Below are 24,732 nucleotides of genomic sequence, written 5' to 3'. Positions count from 1 at the left end.
ATCCAGCTTCCCTGCTCAAGTAAATAAATGCATTAGGACTGAGGTCTTATCCAAATGGACTACCAAAGTCTAGAAGTTAGCTAGGGTTGAGCAGTACTGGGGTTGCAAGAGAATCGATTTAACTCTTGAATGTAGAAGTGAAGGTTCCGTTCTTCCTGAGGACCAAGACCCGGAAAACTTCCTAGTTCCTGAAGCAGGCTCCCCTAACCTAGATCTAAGGGGCTGAAAAGAATACTAGAACAGCAGAGGAAGGGATTCCTTTCACAATATCATGTTCGGACAGCCACTGCTGAAGGTCCGAGTAAAAACCTAGGCTAAGAGAAAACACGGAGGTGTCAGACTGTTTTCCTGTCCCAGTAAGACTGTTATCAGGAATCTTCAAGCCCCTTTCTTCGAAGGCAATGAAGAAGTCAGTCAACATGTAGAGACTGAGGTTATGCCCAGAAAAAGGGAAGTCAAATGCAGGATGATTGAGGACCCGGGAGAGGGCCTGAAGTGTCACAGAGAGGCTGAAGTACAGACCAGAGTCTGGATAGGGATAGGAAGAATGCTTCCAGCATATCCATGCTCCTATCCAATCGTCCTGGGGAATGGATGATAGCAGTGTCTGATTCTTCTCCCTCTTGAACTGATCTACTGTCTAAAAGAGACAAGAGGAACTGCAGCCATGCAGCTCATCGTCAGGAGCTGAGTGCCAGAAAATAGTGTCGAGTGCTCCAAAACTGGTGTAGGCACGGCGTTGTTTGGGAGCGATGGTCCGTTGCGACTGTGTGATTCCTCACAGTGTAAGAGAACAACAGAGATCTCCTAAAGAATACAGAGACGAGAGTGGAAATTCTAAAAATTAAAGTTGTCTATGTCTGCACATAACAGGACACGGAAACAATCTGAGGCAATGACTCCTGGCAAACACTTGCGACTGTCTGTCTTCTTAGCTAGAACTCCTGCTTGGAAAAGAATTGGTGCCTGGCGAACGCAGACTGGCACCGGCACTAGACTGGCACTCAAGAAAAAACAATAGTGTGTTCTCAGGAAAAAAGCCAATGCCGAGAACCAAAAGATTTGCAGAGCTCCTGGCACTGAGCACTCGGGCACTAGATGCTCGGTGGATGGTGTAACAGGCCCCTAAAACTACTAAGTTGGTGCTGAATGGGCTTCAACAAAGGAACATAGGTATGGATGAAACCAATGTAGCAAACTGAAGAGGTGGTGCCTGTCATCCCGACTGTGTTGTTTGATGACTTTACAGCTGGAGCCAAATGGATAGGTGGACGACCGGACATAGGTGGATGCTTGGACACAGGTGGATGTGCAAGTCTGGGCACTCGGACACTGGGCGTCAAACACTGGGCACTCGGATACTGGGCATTCTGATACTGGGCGCTCGAACACTGGACATTTGCAGGCCACTGTTCACTCGGACACTAAACACTTGAACACTAACTTTCATTCTTGGAACTTGAGCTCTCGGGACATGGGCGCTCGGAACCTGAGCGCTCGAAACTGACATTGTCCAGATTGGAAGAGGGTGGCGTCAATTACTGGCACACCACAACTGGGAGATATGCCTCTTCAATGGCCGAGGTAAATCTGAAAAGCGCCGTTATAGAGGGATGAATAAATTTGTTTGTATTTAGCATTTCCCAACGTTTTGTGTGAGAGAGAGAGAGAGAGAGAGAGAGAGAGAGAGAGAGAGAGAGAGAGAGAGAGAGAGAGAGAGAGAGAGAGAGTAATTGTCGGTTGGTGAGTTGGAGTTCATTTACTTGTCTGTCTGTCGGGAGTTTTTCGGTTTTGGGGAAGTCTTGGGCAGTTGAGTCAAACCTGAAAGTGGACGGGGAGTTCGTCTGTTTTTTTTTTTTTGTATTAACATTAATGGTTCATGCGTCTTTTTTTTTTTTTTTTCTTCGTTGTTGGTGGAGGGTCAGTTTTAAGTTTTGTTTTGTGGTTTTTGTGTGCTGTGATTGGCGACCGTGGACCTTTTCCAGCAACCGAAGATCAGGGTGAGTGTTGTGTGTTGTTTTGTTTGTGGGTTTGAATTCCACCACATTATATTTGGCGCCCAACGTGGGGCTGTTGTAAAATTGTTGTTAGGATTGTTTGTGGTGGGTAGAGTGAGAGTAAGAGGTCAGGATGAGTGAGATAAAGAAACTGAGAGAGGAACTCCGGGTGGCTAGGGAACTCCAGGGTAGGCTGGAGGAGGAGAATGGGAGGCTGAGGAGTGAGAATGAGGAGTTGAGGAGTCAGCTGGAGGAGATGGGGGTAATGCTAAGGAGTGCAAAAGAAGAAATGAAAGAGGAGATGAAAGAGGGGGTGAAAGAGTCTGAAGAAAGAATGGATAAGAAGTTAGAGTCTGCAGTCAGCAGGATGCAGAAAATGATGAAGGGAATGTTTAAGGAGTTCTTTGGAGAAGGGGCTGTTGGAGGCAGGTCCTCTGGAATGCGTGAAGGGGCAAGAGAGAAAGAAAAGGAGGAAGAAGTGAATGGAAGCGTGAGTGATGAAAGTGATGTGGAAATAGGAAGTAAGAAACGAGAGAATGAGAGGCAGGGTAAGGAAAAGGGGAATGAAAAGCAAGGGAAGGAACAGAGGGAAAGTAAGGATAAGTCAGGGGAAGAAAAAGGGAAGAAGGGAAAAGGAAAGGAAACTGGTAAGAAGGGTAAGGAAGTGGGAAAGGTAGGAAAGAAGGGAGAGGGTAAGGATAGTAGTGATAGTGAGGTGGATGGAGGTGAATGGATAAAAGTGGATAAAAAGAAGGGGAAGAAGAGTATAATGAGTAAGATGAATGTAAGTGCGGAAGTGGACTCTTTGTATTCGGAAGAGGGTATGAAAGGACAGAGTGAAAGTTGCGAAAGTGAGAGTGAAAGTGAGAAAGAAGTGAGAAAGGCTATGTATGTGAGGGAGGTACCCCGGTGTGAAAGGTATAATGAGTATGGAAGTAGGGATGTGCATGATTTCTTTAGGGAGTATGAAAGGTTTTGTCAGGATAAGAATGGGGAGAGTAAGAGAGTGTGGGCACGAGAATTAGGAGAATATTTTGCTTGATATGTATAGGGTTATTATGAGTGTGGGAGATGTTGAGTATGACAAGGTGAAAGCTAGACTAGTTGAGCAAGCGAGGCGTATGAAAGCAAGTGTTAAGTATAAGAGGAAGAATGGATTTGATGAGGCAAGAATGAAAACTGGGGAAACCTTGTCACTGTATGCTTGTAGGCTGGAGATTGGCGAGGAAGAAGTTTGGGGATGATGGGATAGATGAATGTAAGGAGTTAGTACGAAAGTTGTTAGAGACAGTGCCAGATGGAGTGAGAGAATTTGTGAAATTGAAGCGGAAGGAGAAGAAAAGATGGACGAGTGAAAGGTTGACTTGGGGAGAAATTTTGGAAATTGTTGAAGATTATGAGCTTGACAGGGTTATAAAAGAGAGCAGAAGTGTGAGTGTAAGGGCTGGGGTAGATGAGAGAGTGCCAGAGTTTGGAAGCTTTAGGGATGCAGTGTTGAGGGGCCCAATGAGAATGGCAGATAGTGTAATAGATAGGAGTGTAAGAGCAAGTAATGTGGAGGTGCCAGTGAGGATGAATGGTGGGTTTGTAAGGGAACAACGGGTTGGACGGGTTAGGGATAGTAGTGTACAAAGGGGAAGGTCGGTGAGTGGAAGTCGAGCGAAGTGTTTTAGATGTGGAAAGGAAGGACATGCAAAGAATGAGTGTAGGTGGGCTTTAGGAGCGTGTTTCGGGTGTGGGCAATCGGGACATTTGGTAAGTGAGTGTACGAAAGATAGGGGGGTTAAATGCTACAGGTGCGGACAGGTGAGTCATATTGCTAATGGTTGTAGGGGTACCCGAGTGAATGTAATATGTGGCAACTGTGGTAAGAATGGGCATTATGCAAGAATGTGTTCAGAACCGAGAGCGAAGTGTGTCGAATGTGGAATGGAAGGGCATGTATCAAGTGTATGTAGACGAAAGAGGGTGACTGTGACAGCGAATTCGGGAAACTGAGTGTGAAGGGGGTTCAAATGGGTGGATCCTCCAGGATGCAAGCGGTGCGTGTGATGCATGTACGTGAGGGGTTGTTGCATGACGGAGGCTTTGCTGGAAAGACTGACGAGTGCATGAGTGTGCAAGTGTGTTGTAAAGGGGTAAGATTGATTGCGTTAATAGATACCGGGTGTAGTATGAATGTCATATTTAAGAATGGATGTGAGAAATTGAGGAATACGTGTGAAATTAGGAATTGTCAGGGGGAAGTAAGAGGGATTGGAAATTTAGGGATAGCAGTGGTTGGGAGAGTGTGTGAACGGTTAGAAATTGGGGGTGTAATGATGGATGAAAGTGATTTTTGTGTGATTGAGAGTACGAATGATAAATATGATATTTTATTGGGATGTAAGTTTTTGAAAAAATGTGGGATGGTGGTCGTCCTAGTATGAATGTAATTGAATTACGTATGAAAGGGGATGTGCTTGGGGATTTGTATTTGGGGAAGGATGGTAGGGTTGAGCAAAAATTGTGGAAGAGAGTGCCTGTAATTGCGACAGAGAGGGTAAAAGTGCCACATGAGATTGGAGAAGTTGTGAGTGTGAAAGTGGCATGGCCGGATAGCCTCGGGATAGCCAACAATGATAGTTGTGAGTATGTAGTTGAGGGAATAGATGTAAATAAATTAGTCAGGGCAAATGTGTGTGTATATGATGGGGTTTTGAACATGGGAGATCCGAGGGTATATATAACGTCATTGCCGAGTGTCAGGAAGATCCGAGTGCAAGGAATATATGAGGGAGATTGCGTGGGAATATTACGTACATTGGTGAATGTGGATGATGAGAGGTACGTGAAGGTACGGCAGGTGATGACAGGTGATTTGAAAGGAGTTAATGATTGGACGTATGAGGAGTTGAAAGAAAGAGTAAAGGTAGATGAAAATGTAAGTGATAACGTAAGAGAACGATTGAGGAGAATGTTGTGGGATAGGCAGGGGGCGTTGAGTCGTGGAGACGAGGATTTTGGGGGATCGAAGCTTCCAGAATTTAAAATAGTTCTGGAAGACGACACCCCCCATATATCAGCGTCCCCGACATTTTTCTCACTTTATCAATCGTGAGATAGAGGAGCAGTGTGAGGAGCTTGAGAGGGTGGGAGTGATTGAAAGGAGTACGAGCGCCTGGAATAGCCCCATTGTAACCAGTACCTAAGCCAGATGGAAGTTTACAAATGTGCGTGGATTATCGGAAGGTGAATGAAGTAACTGTGAAAGAGCGATTCCCAATGAATGTGGTGTCTGACTGTGTGTACAAGATGAATGGAATGAAAGTGTTTACAAAATTAGATCTGGTAAGGGGCTATTACCAGATGCCTCTGGTGGAAGGGAGCAGGCATATTACGGCCTTTTCTAGTAGTTCCTGCCACTACCAGTTCCGAGATTAAGTTTCGGACTGGCTAATGCGCCTGCTGCCTTCCAAAGGGCAATGAATGTGGTTTTGGCTGGGTTTGATCGCAAGAAGGTAACTGTTTTTATAGATGACATTTTGATTGCGAGTGAGACTGTAGAAGAGAATATGGAACTGCTTGAACGAGTGTTAGAAAGGTTGGAAGAAGTAGGAATAAAAGTAAAACTTGGGAAGTGTGCTTGGTTGGCTGGGGAGGTGGAATTCCTAGGGCATATGGTGAGTGGAAGAGGTGTAAGGAAGAGTGATAAGTTCGTGAACAAAGTAAGGGAATTTCCATGTCCCCGGACCGTGCGTGAGTTGAAAGGATTTCTAGGTTTAATTGAGTTTGGAAGGAAGTTTATTAGAGATTGAAACCACTGACTGAATAAACGGGGAAGAGAAATTGTGCAAGATTGAAATGGGATGAGCGAATGATCGAAGCGTTCGAGAGATTGAAAGAGGAGGCTGCAAGAGACGTGACGTTGGCTTTCCCGGACTATAGTGAGAATGCGAGTAAACTAGAACTGTATACGGATGCAAGTAAGTATAGTATGGGAGGATGCCTGGTACAAATGCAGAAGGCGAATGGGGAAGAACAATTGAGAGTAATTGCGTATGTGAGCAAGGCGTTTGGAAGGGCAGAGTTGAAATATTCGGTGATTGAAAAGGAATTGGCTGCTATAAGGTTTTGTGTGAAAGCGTTGAAAGTATTTTTGTATGGGGTGGATTTTGTGATACGGACGGACCATCGACCGCTAGTATATATGGTTAAAAAGGAGAGTGCGAATGCTAGAATTGCGAGAACGATAGAGGATTTGAATGAGTTTAGTTTTAAGGTAGAATATGTACAAGGTAGACAGAATGTTGTTGCAGATGCTATGTCGCGTATGTGGACTTAACGAGATGATAGGGTTAGGAGCGACTGGGACCCGAACCGAGTACCTGTAGGATTTGTGGTAAAACAACAGTATGTAGGGGAGAATCGAGTGTGGGAATGTCTGTTTGGGGGGTTGAGTAATTTGGAAACAAATGGGTTGATTGACGGAGTACCTGCAAGCATGAATGAGTTACGTGAAAAGGTGATGAATGAGATGCCGGAAGGAGGAGTCTTGAGAAAGGAAGGGAATTAGATGAGGAGGAAAAGTTAGTGGAAGTGTTGTTGGTAGTGGCTGAAATATTTAAAATTACAGTACGATTGTTCTTTGGATGGAATAGGCTGGTGGAGTATAAAGGAGGGGTGAATGAAAGTGGTACGAATGTAATTTTAAATGTTCAAGGTGGAAAGATAATTGTAGCTGGCTAGTTAAGAAAGGTGATTGTGAGGAAAATGAGGGAATAAGGGGTACGGTTGAGGATATCGTTGAAGATGAATGCGATGAGGATGGTTGTGGGGAAGCTAAGCAGGTGAATGTAGCCGTGAGAGCGTGTATGCATGAAGCGAAAGGTAAATTAGTAACGAATGTAGTGGTAAATCAGAGTGAATATTGTAGTTTGGTAGATACGGGAGCACAAGTGTCGTTAGTGAGTAGTACAGTAGTGAGTGAATTGGAAAGGTGCGATTGGGATGTAAGAAGAAAATCAACGCGTGTAAGGATACATGGTTTGGGACAAGGGAGTGTGTTAGTATGGGAGGAGGTACAATTAAAAATTCAGTTAGGGGGATTTGAAATAATACATAATTTTGTAGTCATGGATGAGAATGATATGCCAACATGTTTTTTATTAGGAATTGATTTTATGAGAATGCATGATATAAGTGTGGATGTCGGAGGGAATTTTAGGAAAGGGCGGCAGGGAAATAACGAAGGTTAAAGGAGGGGATGAGTCTAAAACTAGTTTTGTAGGTATGGTAGATATTGCAAGGAGTGAAAATGATTTGTTGAGTGAAGAGGAAATTAAGCAGATGCAAAATCAGTGCATGAGAATAAGTATGTTAAGAGAGAGTGTGTTAGAGGGTGTAAGAGTAGGAAGTTGGCCGTCTGAGTTAGAAGTGTATAAGCGAAGTGCTAAGAGATTTGTTGTACGTAAAGGTATAGTTTATTTTTTGCATCAGGAAGGAATGTGGGATGGGGAAGTGTATGTGCCAGTGTTTTTGGAAGATGCAGCCGTGGGTATGTGCTTATTAGTACATGATAGGTTTGGGCATCTGGGGAAAAATAAATTATGGGAATGTATGAGAGAGAGACTGTATGTGCCTGGATTGAAAAAAATTTGTGCGGATGTAGCGATTATGTGTGCGGACTGTCAGAAGGGTAAGTATCAAAGTGTGCATGCGAATCCACCTGTGTTGCGATTGCAGATGAAAGAGTTATTTGAGATGGTTGTGATTGATTGTGTGTCGTTGCCTGTGACTGCTAGAGGACATGTGGGAATGGTTGTAATGGTAGATCATTTGAGTAAGTTTGCGTATGCAGTAGCGATTCGGAACAAAAAGAGTGAGACTGTAGCGAGAATGGTGGGTCAAGTGATGTTGCCAATGTGTGTGTGCAAGCCGACGCGAATGTTGAGTGACAATGGGCCTGAATTTGTTGGATGGGAGTTTGAGCAAATGTTGCATGATTGGGGCATAGAGCATGTGTACTCTACGCCGTATATGCCCAGTGCGAATGGATTGGCGGAACGAACAGTGAGAACGTTGACGGAGATATTACGTATGATGAGTGAATGTGATAATGATTGGGATGTAAATGTTGGGCGAAGCGTTGGGGTATACAACGCCACCGTGCATAAGGGTATTGGTATGTCTCCGTGTAAATATGTGTTAAATTTTGAAAAGATAGTAAGACCGAGATTGGGTATATCTGAGAATGATAGGGAGGTATGGAAGAAGGGCGCATGAGAGGTTTGAAAGTTACAAGGTGGGCGAAAGTGTTGAAAGAAGTAATCAAGAAAGGGCGGTTGAATGTAAATAAAGTGCGTGAAAAATTTGAGGGTCCGTATGAAGTGTTGGAAGTTGGTCCCAGTGGGCTTAGTTATGTTGTAGGGGAAGTATGTGTAGATGGTAGTGTGAGAGAAATATGAGCGCATCATAACCAATTGCGTGAGATGGAAGGATGTACCGGAATATGTGAGAGAGAATGGGGTGTATAAATGGTTGAAATCGAATGTGGGTGAACCAAGTATGCATGAGAGCTTGTGTATGGAGGATCAGCAATTGGTTTTGATAGAGTATGGTAGGAAACGTAAGAAAGGGAAGAACGTAAGTGAACGGAGTGATCGTAAGTTGTGTGATAGGGGTGTGAGTGCCAAAGTGAAAATGAGTGATAAAGCGTGTAATACGGATGAATGGGATGGTATGAATAGAACGTATAGCATATGCGGTTTGATATAACTGAGTTGACTGAACGTGTAGGGGTGAGTGAACGGTTGGAGATGAGCGAAAGTGTAAGAGTAAGAGAGCGTAGCAGTAATATACGACCAGAGTGATTGAAAGCATGAATGAATCGTTGCAAGAATTGGAAAGGTCAATGAGCGAATGGGATGGGTTAGTTGAAGAATTGGGGAGGTATTTGGGAACGAGTTAGAGGGTATAGATGAGATTGTGGAAGAAATTGAGAGTGGTAATAGTGAAGAAGATAGCGTGAATCTGAAAGAGAATGGAGGAGAAGATGTGAATTTGAATGTTGCTAGAAGAGAGAATGATTGCGTGCCCGCGAACGCGATCTATAGGACCTGCTAGTGAGCATCCGTGGGTGTTGCGTAAGGCGATTTGAATGCAGTGTGAAAGGTGTTGGTTGGGAAATGCTAAAAAGGGGGGAGAATTATAGAGGGATGAATAAATTTGTTTGTATTTAGCATTTCCCAACGTTTTGTGTGTGAGAGAGAGAGAGAGAGAGAGAGAGAGAGAGAGAGAGAGAGAGAGAGAGAGAGAGAGAGAGAGAGAGAGAGAGAGAGAGAGAGAGTAATTGTCGTTGTGAGTGGTTCGGTTGTTGGAGTTCGTTTACGGCGCTGTCTGTCTGTCGGGAGTTTTTCGGTTTTGGGGCAGTTGAGGTCAAACCTTGAAAGTGGACGGGGAGTTAGTCTGGTTTTTTTTGTATTAACATTAATGGTTCATGCGTCTCTTCTTTTTTTTTTGTTCGTTGTTGGTGGAGGGTCAGTTTTAAGTTTTGTTTTGTGGTTTTTGTGTGCTGTGATTGGCGACCGTGGACCTTTATCCATCTCCAGCAACCGAAGATCAGGGTGAGTGTTGTGTGTTGTTTTGTCTGTGGGTTTGAATTCCGCCACACCGTTGATACCTGAGACCAGCAACAAGCTCGACTGAGGGGGTGCCTACCAGTGGGTAAACCCCACCAACCTCCCTTGGACTTCCAGTATGCCTCCTCCCTGGTGCAGGGGAATCTGCCAGTGACTTTGTCTAGGAGCGCCGGTGGGACGAGTAGGCACCTCCACTGCACTACACTTCACCATTACAAGGTTAACATCTGTTAACCAAGACACAAGACTTGCAAAAGTATCGAAAGGAAGCAAGGGAGCCAAGTGCAGGAGCAAGTGGACAAGGAAGGCTGGTAGAAGGAGAGAATTGGCGCCAGGTGGTCCACTGGCGCCGAGCGCTTGAGTGTGCAGCTCAGGAGCTGTGGGTGCTTCTGGGCACCCGTAGCAAAAGCTGGAGCCATGGTGAAATCTCTGTATCATACCTTTCTCTCCTTACTACTGTCTGCCTTAACACTTTGGCAGCTGACAAGCATAGATCAGGTAAATAAATAATTATAAAAGTTACAGGCCTAATAAAATGATATAACACCCAAGAATTACTTTCAAGGTGATTATCAGCAGCTTGTGCGATGCCTAATGCCTGGTAAGCAAATCATAAATTGCAAAAGTTATGGCCTAATGGAAATATGAAACGTACAGTACAACAATTTACTTTTAAAGCAACCTTGTCATCGGTGTCTCAGCAGAAGCATATGGCCGGTAATTCAAATCATAAACTGCAAGAGTTAAGACCTAATAAAAAGGCATAACATACAACAATTTACTTCTGTAACTGACTGTAGTAACATCCGGGAATTACTTTTAGGACAAAACTATTATCGGCAGCCCGCCAGCAGCCAAATGTTCGGTAAACAAATCATAATTTGTAAAAGTTATGGCCCATTGAAAAGACGTAACATAGACCAATTTATTTTTATGATGGAATGTAACATCTGAGAATTACCTTTAAGGCAAAACTATTATCGGCGGCTCGCCAGCGGCCTTATGCTTGGTAAATAAATCATAATTTGTAAAAATTATGGCCTAATGAAAAGGTGTAACATACAACAATTTATTTCTATAATGGAATGTAACATCTGAGAATTACTTTTACGGCAAAACTATTATCAGCAGCTCAGCAGCAGCCTAATGCTCAGTAAACAAATCTTAATTGTAAAAGTTACGGCCTTAATGAAAAGGCATAACACAACAATTTACTGTTTATAATGGAGCGTCATCATCCGAGAATTACTTTTAAGGCAAAACTATTATTGGAGGTGGCTCGCCAGAAGCCTGACCAGTAATCAAACCATAAATGCAAATGGCGACATTTACTGGCGCTTGTAGATGACTGAATCAACATAAAATAAAAAAACAAAATAAGAAAAAGCTAACCTGAAAGATTTCAGCTTGAAGGCTACAATATACAAATTTTGAAGGTTCATTTAGGTATTCTCTACCGAAATCCAGTAATATAACCGGAAAAATAATGAAAAAGCTGCCGCCAGACTGGGTGTTGACACCATGAATGGCAGGAAATGAATAACAATTCTCTGCCGAGCTGTTCCTAATATTTCCACAAGTGGGGCTGGCAGATCACCTACACAAACTATCGAGTGCTACCCATGAAATTTTTAATCTAGGCTGCCATTCATAGTGGAAACTATAGCTATGCAATTATTTGGTAAGTTACTTATATACAACTACAGTATAAGGCAGTCCCAGGTTAACGGCGGGGGTTCTGTTTCCGGCCAAGCACTGCTAACAAAGGATCGCTGCTAACTGAAAATCGGCTATAATAGCACTAATAACCCACTTAACGGCACAGTTAATCGGATATAAGTACTGCTAACCAGAGACTGGCGCTGCCATTAAGCTGAGATCGGCACCAATAACCAGAGATCAGAGCCGCTAACTGGAGATTGGCGCTGAAAATCCAGTTAACAAAGTTGCTAGACAAGGGCTGTAAAACCGGATCACCGTTAACCGATGCCGCCATTAAGCGGGGACTGCCTGTACAAAACAAATAAACATACATGTTACATATGTACAAAAAATCTCTCTCTTATCTCAGAGAGAGAGAGAGAGAGAGAGAGAGAGAGAGAGAGAGAGAGAGAGAGAGAGAGAGAGAGAGAGAGAGAACTCATACGTCAAAGCAAATATTAAAGTACTGAGAGAGAGAGAGACGACAGCTGTTTTGTGATCTTAAGGGATTTTACTGTGCTTTAACGTAAAGTATGCTAGCTTACCTTTGTATCACATGGTGTTTATGTACAAAATAAAAATACAAATTTTTCATATCAATTTTACACAAAAGCACGAAAACATAAATTACTTCAAAAACTAAACATAACCACTTCTGCCAGGTTTCTCAACAATTTTGCAAATGATGTATGTCTGTGAAAAAATCATGTATGCCAATTAGTTAGGTTCCAATGAAAAGTTTGCATGTCTGTGAATTTGCGCAACTCGAAGCCTGTAAGATTGAGGTACTACTCTGTACATGCTTTGGCTATTGCTTTGATTTTGCCAGCTCCTCCCATATTACAGTCAACTGCTACAAATATACAGTGCCTCCTATATTACAATCAGCTGTTACAAATATAAAGTTCTTCCCATATTAGAACAGTTGTTGCAAATATACTTTTATAAGTATACATTATCATTATGTGGCAAACGGAATAAATGCCAGATGCCAGAATGACTGTTTAAATTCATGCAAATGATACTACTTTCATGAAGTAGTAATCTTTGAATTTCAATAGCATTATTTACTCGAACAATGAAGTACAATATATATTGTAATAAGATCTAATTGATGTTATAATTCACTGGAGGAAAGATTCAACAATAGAAGGACAATCAAAAGAGTGCAGAGCTCTTAAAAAAAGACTATATTTCCTCACGAATTAACTTATATAAATGTTAAATCTTCAACCACCAGTGAATGCCAATTTTTGGAAATAAATGAATTAAAGAAATGGAAATGTAAAATTAAGGAAATTTTACCATATATAATTTATCAAATTTTAAAAGAACTGTACACTATAGATAAATCTTAATTTTCATTATTCAAGGCAAAACCTTTAGGGAAATTCCTGAGTTCAGCATTTGGGAAATTTCCTATGAGCTCAGTATTCTAACTCAGTAATTTGATTAAACTAAGGATTTCAAGTTGAAAGAAAACACTAGCCCATACCTGGCATGTAGAAGTTTGGCACATCGATCATGAGCATAGTCACATGTAGCACACAAGATCTCTCTCAACCCTCCTAACACACGACCACAGGCCACTTCCCCTAACATAGCTTCCCCATCAGAGCTACTCCTGGAAAGTAATTAAATATCAGCACAACATCATGTTCAATCATCAATTTGACATATATTAAATCTCAAATAATGACAGTCATCCTACTACAGTCCAGCCTCTTAAATCCAGCATTCCATGATCTGGCAACTCCCATGATCCAGCACTTCTTTGAATCGGCCTCCATTAGTTCTTGAGCAGTTACGAGGGCAGTGCCACACGTCATGTTAGTTTTGAGATTTTTTCAGATTTGGGAACTGAAGCTTGCTCCATAAATACACAAGCACAGTTTATTTCCAATGAAAACATTCTGTGAAACTCAAAAATATACAGCATACAAAAGAACTGTAATTTATCTATATACTCATGTATCATGCGGTCATTAAAATTGTGTCCAAAAACATGATTTCATCATTTACACCATGTATAATGTAAGATGTATTTTCAGTAGATTACAGTAGGCTAGGCTTTCTATGCCTGTCTAAATTTCAGTAGATACCACTGATAATGCATATTATGTCCGAGTTAGAATTTAAATAAGCCTACAAGCAAAAGTTCATTAGGTTAAATGCAAATCTTCATACATTAAAATCATGCTTACCAACCTTATGACTTGTCTAGGAGTTCATTACTATTTCTTATAATTAACAACTTACTACTGAGTGGAAGACACTAGCATAAAAAACAACAAGCACTGACATAAACAATCGAATCAATAAACAGCCGTTTGCCAATGTCAGTCACCGCAACTAACACATTTATTAGGTTGGGTTACAGTTGTCACCTTGTTACAAATTTGCTAATTTTCAATGGTGACTTCCATAAATAAAAATAAAATAAATCGTTATTCATTCTTCACGAAATGGAGATGAAAGTATTATGAAAGTATGCCACTAAATTTACGGTTGTAGCTGTAGCTGAAGAAATGAATAATGTGCAGGCCATATAATGTTTTGGAAGAGACAAAAGCAACATCTGATACTGGCAAAATCACACCTTTAATGCCTTTAATTTACTGCACTTATAGATAAAGTAAGTTGCATTTCTAAACCCAGCTTTGATAGTTTATGTAAAAAAAAATTAATCAACTGATGATTTTAAGAAGGTAAACATTACCAGGATGCAAATGGCACCTGATCACTATGTTCATAAATTAAACAATAATATGACAATAATGCATGAAATATAATTGAATACAGTATGTAAAACAACAGTTTTATTAAAATTACAATTATTCTTAATACAACTTTGTTATATGACTTTTGCAAATGTTTATCTTCTGGTGTAACAACCTAACTGGGGCCAATAGTGTGTCTCTCTCTCTCTCTCTCTCTCTCTCTCTCTCTCTCTCTCTCTCACACACACACACTCATGTGCAGGTTTCAAGAAACAAAAGCAGCGGATTTTTAGGATTTTTGCTGAAAACAAAAGCCAGAAAAGTTTGAAGTGGCAGTAAACATTATAAGGTGCCAGGATATCAGAATTCAACAGTGCACTTATAAAGTGGCTTATGCTCCGACGTAGTGAATGTGTAAGCATTTCTGGGGAGATGCTTTTGGAGCAGGTCACAATTTTCATAAGGAACTAAACTTAACGGATGATGGTGATTTTTCATAAGCTTTGTTCTACTTTTGATAACACAGCAATGTGTGTGTGGAAGGAGCTGGCAAGACTTTGTTTACACAGTGGGTTTTTTTTTAGGAGTGATTTTTGTCATCTGGCATTTTTTGTGGTCTGGCAGTGGCTTGGTCCCAAGGGTGCCAGATTAACCCTCTAACGCCGAGCCTCTAGTAATATTCAGTCATGTACCTTCATTTTACAACAAAATGGAAGTCTCTAGCACAATATTTTGATTTATGGTGAATTTTTGAAAAAACTTTTCCCTTACGTCCGCGCGCGGTAACTCTGCCGAACATCTCAGAAATTCTTTCGTCACTTTGTCGTAATGTTTGCACCGGTTTATATTAGTCATTACATAAAGTTTTATATATGGAAATGTGCGTAATTTCATGTAGAATACAACAGAAAATAACTCATGGTTGTAGCTTTTATCAGTTTTGAAATATTTCCATATAAATCACAATAAGTGCCAAAATTTCAACCTTCGGTCAACTTCAACTCGACCGAAATGGTCGAAAAATGCAATTGTAAGCTAAAATTACATTCTAGTAATATTCAATCATGTACCTTCATTTTGCAACAAACTGGATGTCTCTAGCACAATATTTCGATTTATGGTGAATTTAAAAAAAAAAACTTTTTCCTTACGTCCGCGCACAGTAGTTCTGCCGAACATCTCGGAAATTCTTTCGTCACTTTGTCGTAATGTTTGCACTGTTTTATATTAGTCGTTACATGAAGTTTTATATATGAAAATGTGCACAATTTCATGTAGAATACAACAAAAAATAACTCATGGTTGTATCTTTTATCAGTTTTGAAACCTTTTCATATAAATCACGGTAAGTGCCAAAATTTCAACCTTCGGTCAACTTTAACTCAAAACCGAAATGATCGAAAAATGCAATTGTAAGCTAAAACTCTTACATTCTAGTAATATTCAATCATGTACCTTCATTTTGCAACAAACTGGAAGTCTCTAACACAATATTTCGATTTATGGTGAATTTTTGAAAAAAAACTTTTCCCTTACGTCCGCACGGTAAACTCGGCCGAACATCTCGGAAATTCTTTTGTCACTTTGTCGTAATGTTTGCACCGTTTTATTTTAGTCGTTACATAAAGTTTTATATATGGAAATGTGCACAATTTCATGTAGAATACAACAAAAAATAACTCATGGTTGTAGCTTTTATCAGTTTTGAAATATTTTCATATAAATCACGATAAATAGAAAAAATTCTACTTTCGGTCAACTTTAACTCGACCGAAATGGTCGAAAACTGCAATTGCAAGCTAAAACACTAACAGTCTAGTAATATTCAATCAATTACCTTCATTTTGCAACAAATGGCAAGATTCTAGCACAATATTTCGATTTATGGTGAATTTTTGAAAAAACTTTTTTTTACGTCCGCGCATTACGAATTCATGCATCATTTTGTGATAATATTTTCTCTGTGTTGCTTTGATCGTTTTACAATTTGTTATATACCAAAATCATTGCAATTTAGTATACAATACAAAGAAAAAAAAAAGAACTTGTTAGATTTAACCATTTTGCTCACAGCGCGATTTGTATACAATTATATATGAAATTTTTTTTTTGCGCAGTCATATATTTCAATATTTATATATGATAATGATTTTTTTTTCATTTCTGATGGTTGCATACTAAACTTCAGGCAATGACAAAAAAAGGAGCCAAAAATGAACTCTTAATCTTACAAACTAAGCGTGCTGTGATTTTTTTTTTAAACTTTTTTCCGCTTCGGCGCTAACTCCCGAACACCGCTGGCATACGACAGACACTTTTGTAAATAGAGGCTCAGCGTTAGAGGGTTAATCTGGCACCCTTGGGACCAAGCCACTGCCAGACCACAAAAAATGCCAGATGACAAAAATCACTCCTAAAAAAAAACCCACTGTGTAAACAAAGTCTTGCCAGCTCCTTCCACACACACATTGCTGTGTTATCAAAAGTAGAACAAAGCTTATGAAAAATCACCATCATCCGTTAAGTTTAGTTCCTTATGAAAATTGTGACCTGCTCCAAAAGCATCTCCCCAGAAATGCTTACACATTCACTACGTCGGAGCATAAGCCACTTTATAAGTGCACTGTTGAATTCTGATATCCGGCACCTTTCAATGTTTACTGCCACTTCAAACTTTTCTGGCTTTTGTTTTCAGCAAAAATCCTAAAAATCCGCTGCTTTTGTTTCTTGAAACCTGCACATGTTTGTGTGTGTGTGTGTGAGAGAGAGAGAGAGAGAGAGAGAGAGAGAGAGAGAGAGAGAGAGAGAGAGAGAGAGAGAGAGAGAGAGAGAGAGAGAGAGAGAGAGAGAGACTATTGGCCCCAGTTAGGTTGTTACACCGGAAGATAAACATTTGCAAAATTCATATAACAATGTATTAAGAATAATTGTAATTTTAATAAAACTGTTGTTTTACATACTGTATTCAATTATATTTCAACTGAATACAGTACTGTATTCAATTTAATTTTAATTTAATGCTTGGTCACACCTACAGTGACTGAGAAAAAGTTCTTTGTAAAGCATTGACTACACATGTACAAGAGAGGTTTAGGGAATTAACATGCAGGAGCCAGAATACAAGGTGCTATAAAATTACAATCATACAGATAGCAATAACAAGAGTATTACTTACATGGTAACAAGAGATGCAGCTTGGACACCCTCAGTCACTGGTTGTGTTCGCCCAGCACCAGCTTCAACTGTTTGTACCATTACTTCACATATGACCTAGAAAACATGTAAAACATACAAAAGAATAAGTAAACCATGAAAAGCTGTCCAAAAAGTAAGAAACAGCTGAAATACTGCACTTAGAGACAAAACAAACTGGAAGAAAAGTATGCAAAGGACAGCAGTCCCACTAAGAAAATATTACCACTTCAAAATATAGTACTATCTATGGCACACCACTCAAGGAACATTATATATGGTACACCCACACAAAAGGAGTTTTGTAAGACAAGACTATCAATCACCCATGAATTGCTTGTGTCAACTACTTCCAGATATAGAAACTCAATATTCAACATTACAACCAGAAATGAAAATTAAACATTTTGGTTTAAGAAATAAATCATGAAAGATCACAAACTATTTCTACATTTTCCATCTCCAAAATCTTACAATAACTTGTACCACAAAAACTTATTATTTTCTGATACTGATATTTCTGCAATGGCATTCCCTTTCCATCAAAACAGAAAATCTATACCCTAAAACAAATGAGGAGAAAAACTATTAAAGTGTGTGTGGCACACACAACTATCATAATTGAAGTTAGCAACAGAGGGTCATGGAAAAAGTAAATGAACATTTGTTTAAGAAGAGTAGGAACAAATGAACAGAATCTTGATGTTAACACAATGACAAAAGATTAACAAAACAACAACGAAGAATGAAAGATGCATTAATACATGTATGTCATATACTCAATACTGTGCAACAACACAGAAGTTCCCTGCAATGGTTAAATACTGCTAAGAACAGGTTTTGTTATTTTCTGATATTAATCATGACCCTTCGACAGTATTCAAATACTCCTAAGAATTGCATTAGCCTAGAAATACTATAATCATTTTATTATATAAATCAGACAAACTACCAATTCTGATGGCATACAAGACCTCCATTTTCCCAAAAAATGGCTTGAAATTTACCCTGAGGTCTTATATGTTTAGTTGAGGTATCTGGTAGCCCAATGTATTCTAAAATGCTAGACTATCAGTTCTTGTACCTAACCAAACTCCATAATACAGTAATATTACCAGTAGTTACACAAATAACATCTTATTATTACTGCTACTATTATTGCTACAATCCCTTATACTTGGCACCTGTCGAAACTTCGACAAGATTGTACTTTTCTGCAAGCTGTGGTAAGGTTTTACGTCTTCTTAAATTTACGTAAAGTCGAAATGTGTCTTACGTAGAAGAAGGATATTATGTTTTGTTGTTTCTATTTAGTAATGAAAAGTGCTATTTTGGATGTTTCGTGTATTTAATGGTAAGTACAGTATACGTGCAATAGTGCTTAACTACCGGCATCGGTTGTTTGTCCGGTAGTTAGTTGAACACTTGATGTTGGTCGGTGACGGTTGTAAGGGGCAGTCTCATCACAGCCTTAATGCAGGTGCAGATCAAAAAGGGACTCAAGAAAAGGGAATGCAGCCATAGTTGTCGGTGCCTTCAAATCAACTTAAGTATTCCTTTTCATCTTAAAGTTCATTTAGGGAAATCCCTTTAGGGGATATGCATATCTAATTGTAAGGAGAATTTCTTGAGGTGTGCTCTGGATGAGGGTTACGAAGTACAGATTGTGTTCACGCCATTCTGATTCTACTGTATTTCAAGCTAGGAACACTGAATGCACCAACAGTAAGTTTATATCGCTTATGTTTTAGATTAATATACACAATGCAATGCAGTGATTTAATCGCAACTTGGACTAGCATATGATTGAAGTAACCTGGGTGTCGTAGTATAAGACTTAGGCTACAATTAGGTTAGTACGTTTCAAATCGTTTAGGCTATACGATAACACTTACGGCTTGAAATGCTCTACTTATCCTGAATGAGTTGGAATAAATTGGTGCTGTGACCAGGATTGCACTGATTGGTTGTTACAGCAGTGATCTGTATAGTCATAGTTTATGAAATTTTAAGGAATGTTGTGATATTTGGCGATAAAGATAAAGACAGGACTGGCTGATGGTGGCAGACATTTTTAGAGTGTCACATGTTACCCTAGCCTCAAATGGATTAGTAGGATTAACTCAGTCAATCATCTCCTAGCCATCTGAAGCCTGACTCTTTGATAGAGACTCGGTGGGAATTTTGACCTTCCTTTTTATTTTTTCATTGTTCTTTGGATGAAGTTGAGAAAATGGCCATGGCCTATCCAGATGTATTTTGCATAGAGAGAAAGGTTGCTGTGATAGACATTCTCATGTAAAACATCCAAGTCATTTTATGACAGGGTGCTGTAGTAAAAGTGATGTGAGACTAAAACAGCGCCTGTATTATCGCACTTTTGGGAAATCAGGAGCAGTGCGATAACCTACTGGATCCTGTACTAGTGGCCAAATTAACAGTTTTAGCCCCAGATATCGTTATCCTGTACATCAAAGGAAACGATACTGATGTAAACGATGATGATCCAGAATTGGTGAATAAGGTAAAAAAAAATAAGATTTTAGGACTAGTAGAGATTTTGAAAGGTATCTATAACTGTAAGGTTTTGGTGGTTAGTATAGAGATTTGCTACACTCCTTGAAACATCCCTAGGGATAGATATCGAGCACAAAAAAATCTACTGAACCAATTATTGAAAAGAAACCAAGAAATAACTTTTATTTTCAATCACTTTGTAGAAAGAGACTTTGCCAGTGACAGAGTGCATTTTCAATATGATAGTTATAAGACACTGGCGAGTCACTTCTGTGAAGCACCAGATGCTTACGCTTTCAGTCAGATTGGTAAATACCAGATTGTGCTCACGCCAACCCAGACATTAGGTTTAGTTAGGTTAGGCAAATGATGACTGATGCATTTCCACTTTGTAAATTGTTTATTTTTTCCTTCTTTGTAAATTGTGGGTAATGAAGAGGAAATATTATTATAAAATTATTATTTTTTGAAGTTTATGTTAAGTTTTGGGATACTTAGGTGAAATTTAATTTGAAATAAAACCCTATGTTGTGCATTGTATAAATGTATGTGTAGTCAAGGGCACACACACACACACACACACACACACACACACATATACATATATACACATATATATATATATATATATATATATATATATATAATATATATATATATATATATATATATATATATATATGTAGTAGTGATCTACCATTGATTGATTTGAAGAGGTGTAGCCAACTTTTAAATATTATATTTGCTAATGTGGTATATATATTTTTTGGAGTTGGCAGTTGTCAGGTTCGGTCGCTTCTTTGCTGGAACGATCTTGCTTAGGTAGTTTCCTTGTTTCTCCTGCCCTCCAGTGCTTTTGTCAGGTTGGCGAGTTTTCACCTATCACAGTGTGAGTGACAGTAGCAGTCAGGTTCTGGGTGGCAGACAGATCGGTTTCTTGGCAACGCTCAGCCAAGCAGGCAGCAGCAGTGGGTTTTGATAGAGCAGCGGGAAGTTACTTTGTTGGGTAACAGGTGTGGTGGACGTGTTTATTTCGGCGGGAGGATGAGGTCCTCTACGTGTGTTTTGATTTCTGCAGTAGCAGCAAGAGGATATTTGGTCCGTAAAAGACTGTCTCGACAAGTCGGCGAATTCATCTGTGCTGAGGATGCGTTCCTGTTTTGACAGCTTAATTGCTGTGTTCGATGATTCAACCGACTACGTCTTATGTTTATTCTGGTTGGCGGTAGAAGACTGCCTTGATAATTCTTTGGAATTCGTCTGTTTTTGTTTTATGCTGCTTTGGTGATATGTCACCAGTATTGTTATACTGCCTATCATTGAGTTTATTTATTTAATTGAACATGTTATTATGATTGTTTATTTCATTAATATTTAATAGTGTAGAGCAAGTGTATGGCTCTGGAAATTTGCTGTTTGCATTTATTTATTGAATTTGATGTTCACTGATTTTTGATGGCTGCTATTAAGTATTTATTTTCATTTATAAATGTTTATTATTGCTCTGTCTGCTGACTACTGTTAATTATTTAATGATTCATTTATTTGGGTTTAAATGTGGTCATGTTAATGATCACTGTCTTTTCACTGCCTAAAACCTGTACTCAATTGTAAATATGTACATTTGTATGTAATAAATTAGACTTAAGGTATTTTTGGAATTTGTTTTGCACCCTCCTCTGTGGTTTGTCCCCGGTCCCTCCAGCCATTCCAGTCCCATCTCTTTAATTTTGAGCAACGGAACCTGTAGAACCAAAAGTGGTTCATAACACAGTTTGTATACTTTTAGTAATTAAGAACTTGTATATTTGGTGTTTGTAAATTATAGGCTAAGATGTCTGACCTGGAAGAATTAGGGGGGGGGGGGTTTAAGTCTGTGATAAGGGTTGAAACCACTATTGATGCAGGTGATACCAATAGTATTTCTTCATTGAAAGACTTCTTGAAGAAATATTTGCAGAAAATCCAGGAACTGGATAATGAAATATTGGATCCAATGGATCTTGGAGGACAACCTGACCAATTACGAATCAAGCTGAATATAGCCTAAAGATAGGCACTAATATTTACAGGCTAAACTCCTCCATCATGAGTCTTCTAGCTCTAAGAGGTGAACCTAGTGCACCGATATTGCCTGTTAAAACTAGTGTAAAGTTACCCAAATTAGACCTCAAACATTTCGATGATGATGTATCGGAATGGGATTCATTTTGGGAACTTTATGAAGTATCAGTACACCAACGTACTGACTTTGAGAAAACAGTAAACACCCCGTATTCGCGTTCTCACAATTCATGGACTCATGCATTCGCGGGTTTCTCTGTGGAACACATCTACCCATTATTCACAAAAATTCGCTCATTCGCGGTATTTTTCACTGAGAAATATCCACTAATTACTGTATTTTCATATAATTTTCATGAATAAATGCACTTTTTGTTATAAAACTATTAAAATACTCAGGTATAATAATTTTTACAGGGTTTTTCTTGTTTAAACTATCAAAATGGGCAGCTCTAAGTGTTTTTAGACAGGTTTTTAAGTATTCGCGGATTTTAGCTATTCACGGGGGTGCGGTACGCATCCCCCACGAATATGGGGGTTCACTGTATACAGAAGTTTTCTTATTTAAAGGGCCTATTGGAAGGTGAGGCTCTGGAACTGATATCTGGTTTTAAATTAGAAGGTAATAAATATTTACAAGCAATGAACTTGTTAAAAGAGACCTATGGCAGAAAAGACGAAATCAAGTTGCGTTTAGTAAGAAAACTTTTCCAAACTGAGACTCCCAAGGCAGACACAGAATCGCCACAAGGTTTTAGAGCGCAATTCGAATGCTGCATAAGATCATTGGAGAGTGAACAGCTGGAATTGAGTGAATTGTATACCATCTTGCTCTACACCAAACTACCTAGTAGCATAAGTGAAATAATAAAACGGTGTGGAGAAGATTGGCTTAAATTTGACACCTTTACAAAAAATCTTGAAGAAGAAATACACAGTTTGAGAGCTTTTCCACAGACTGAACCAGTAAAAGTTAATACATTAATAACGGTATCTCCTTTCGCAGTAGAACAAGGACAATCTGTGACCAAAAGAAAACATTGGTAAGACCTAAAGAAAGTACGAACAAAGCCACGGTAAACCAGGTTAAGGGATGTGCACTTTGTGGAGGCAATCATATATGGACACATTGTAAATCAATCCTATGTAACCACGGGAGGAAAGACAGAAAGACTCAGAACTCTGGGTTTGTGTTTAATATGCACATCCAATAAACACTTAAGTTCTGGCTGTGACAGGCAAGGTTGTAATAACGGCTGCACTGTTAGACATCATAGTGCTATATGCAATTGAAACCAACCAAATAAATCTAAGGTAGGTGGGTACAAGTTGGAACACTCTCTTTGACGAATACTTGACAGGGTAATAAGACGACTAGGAAGTCGATCTTACCAATAGCCACAATAACCCTAACGGGTAACAGAGTTGCAATGTGTGAAAGAGAGGGATGTTAGATACCAGTGCCACAAGATCATTTATAAAGAAATCTGCTCTTGAGGGACTCCACTATAAAAGCAAGGGAGTTGAAAGTATATCATTGAGAGGTTACTTAACTTCTACACCAGTTAAGGAATATGAAATGGTGAACATCGCTGTACCTCACAGGGGTAGATTAATAAATATGGATTGTATAGTGGTAGACGAGATACCAGAATATATGAAGAAATTCGACATTAAGAACAACTTAAGGTCGTTGTGTAGAATGAAAATCAGTTTGGCTGATAAAAGATTTTGATCTACCTGTAGATAAGCAATTGCCTTTTGAATTGTTAATAGGGTTGACAATGTGTATATCTTATACCATGGGCTTAGGAAATTTGAAAATTTAGCACTGCTACCAACCATATTTGGATAGTAACCGGAACACGTAGTTCTCCTCCCACCAAGGAGACTCATGTTTCCATTTTAAAACTGGCAGTGGAAACTGACAGCATAATTAAGGCTGAAGGGGCTACTCATTTAAAGGAAGATCTTGAAACTATATGGAGTTTAGATCATCTAGGTATTGACTGCAGTGAAATAACAGAACAGGAACGGAATGTATTGGAGAACTTTGAGAGTACTACAATTTATTCTGAAACTGACAAACAGTATGTTGTGGCATTACTTTGGGAAGGCAGTAAAAGGAAATTAACTTCCAACTTTGGGTTGGCTTTGAATAGATTAAAACAACAGTGTGTCAAGTTTCAAAAGGACACTCAGTATCTAGAACACTACCAGAAAATCCTGAAAGATCAGGAGGATAGGAGATTCATAGAGAGAGAGAGTGGAATATTTTAAAACAGAGGAAGACTGTCATTTCTTGGCACATCATGGTGTTAAAAAGGACAGCTCAACAACCCCTATTAGGATAGTATTTGACCGTTCGGTCAGACATGGGAAAAGTGGGTTAAGCTTGAACAATTGTTTGTGGACGGGACCAAATATAACAGCTGACCTGCTCAAAGTTCTGCTGCAGTTTAAAACAAAATCGTTTGCCTGTATTAGTGACATAAAGAAAGCACTTTTAATGGTGAAACTCAGGGAAAAAGATAGAAACTATACAGTAAACCCCCGGTATTCGTGTTCTCATGGTTCGCGGACTTATGCATTCGCGGGTTTCTCTGTGGAACATATCTAGCCATTTTTCGCAGAAAATTCGCCCATTCGCTGTATTTTTCACTGAGAAATATTCACTAATTACTGTATTTTCATATAATTTTCATGAATAAATGCACTTTTTGTGATAAAACTATTAAAATACTCAGGTATAAGCATTTTTACAGGGTTTTTCTTGATTTAAGCGATCAAAATGGGCAATTCTAAGTGTTTTTAGAGGGGTTTTAAGTATTCGCGGATTTTAGCTATTCACGGGGGGGCGTGGTACGCATCCCCTGCGAATATGGGGGGTTCACTGTACTAAGTTTTTATGGTTGGAAGATC

At 39.4% G+C, this 24,732-nt stretch overlaps 1 protein-coding gene across 1 annotated transcript in view; it reads right to left on the bottom strand.

Moving 5' to 3' along the window:
- The window catches only part of scat (VPS54 subunit of GARP complex scat), a 253,813-nt gene that overhangs the window by 164,110 nt on the left and 64,971 nt on the right, over positions 1–24,732 (bottom strand). The window contains exons 10-11 of the mRNA XM_067094594.1: positions 17,213–17,307; positions 12,813–12,941 (exon numbers count right to left, since the gene is read on the bottom strand). Coding sequence (XP_066950695.1) covers positions 12,813–12,941; positions 17,213–17,307 — 224 coding nt within the window. The remainder of the gene's footprint in view (positions 1–12,812; positions 12,942–17,212; positions 17,308–24,732) is intronic.

Source organism: Macrobrachium rosenbergii, chromosome 51, assembly GCF_040412425.1.
Source record: "Macrobrachium rosenbergii isolate ZJJX-2024 chromosome 51, ASM4041242v1, whole genome shotgun sequence".
Taxonomy (NCBI): domain Eukaryota; kingdom Metazoa; phylum Arthropoda; class Malacostraca; order Decapoda; family Palaemonidae; genus Macrobrachium; species Macrobrachium rosenbergii.
Note: the sequence above shows the minus strand (reverse complement) of the source record. Positions and strands in the feature narration are given on the sequence as shown.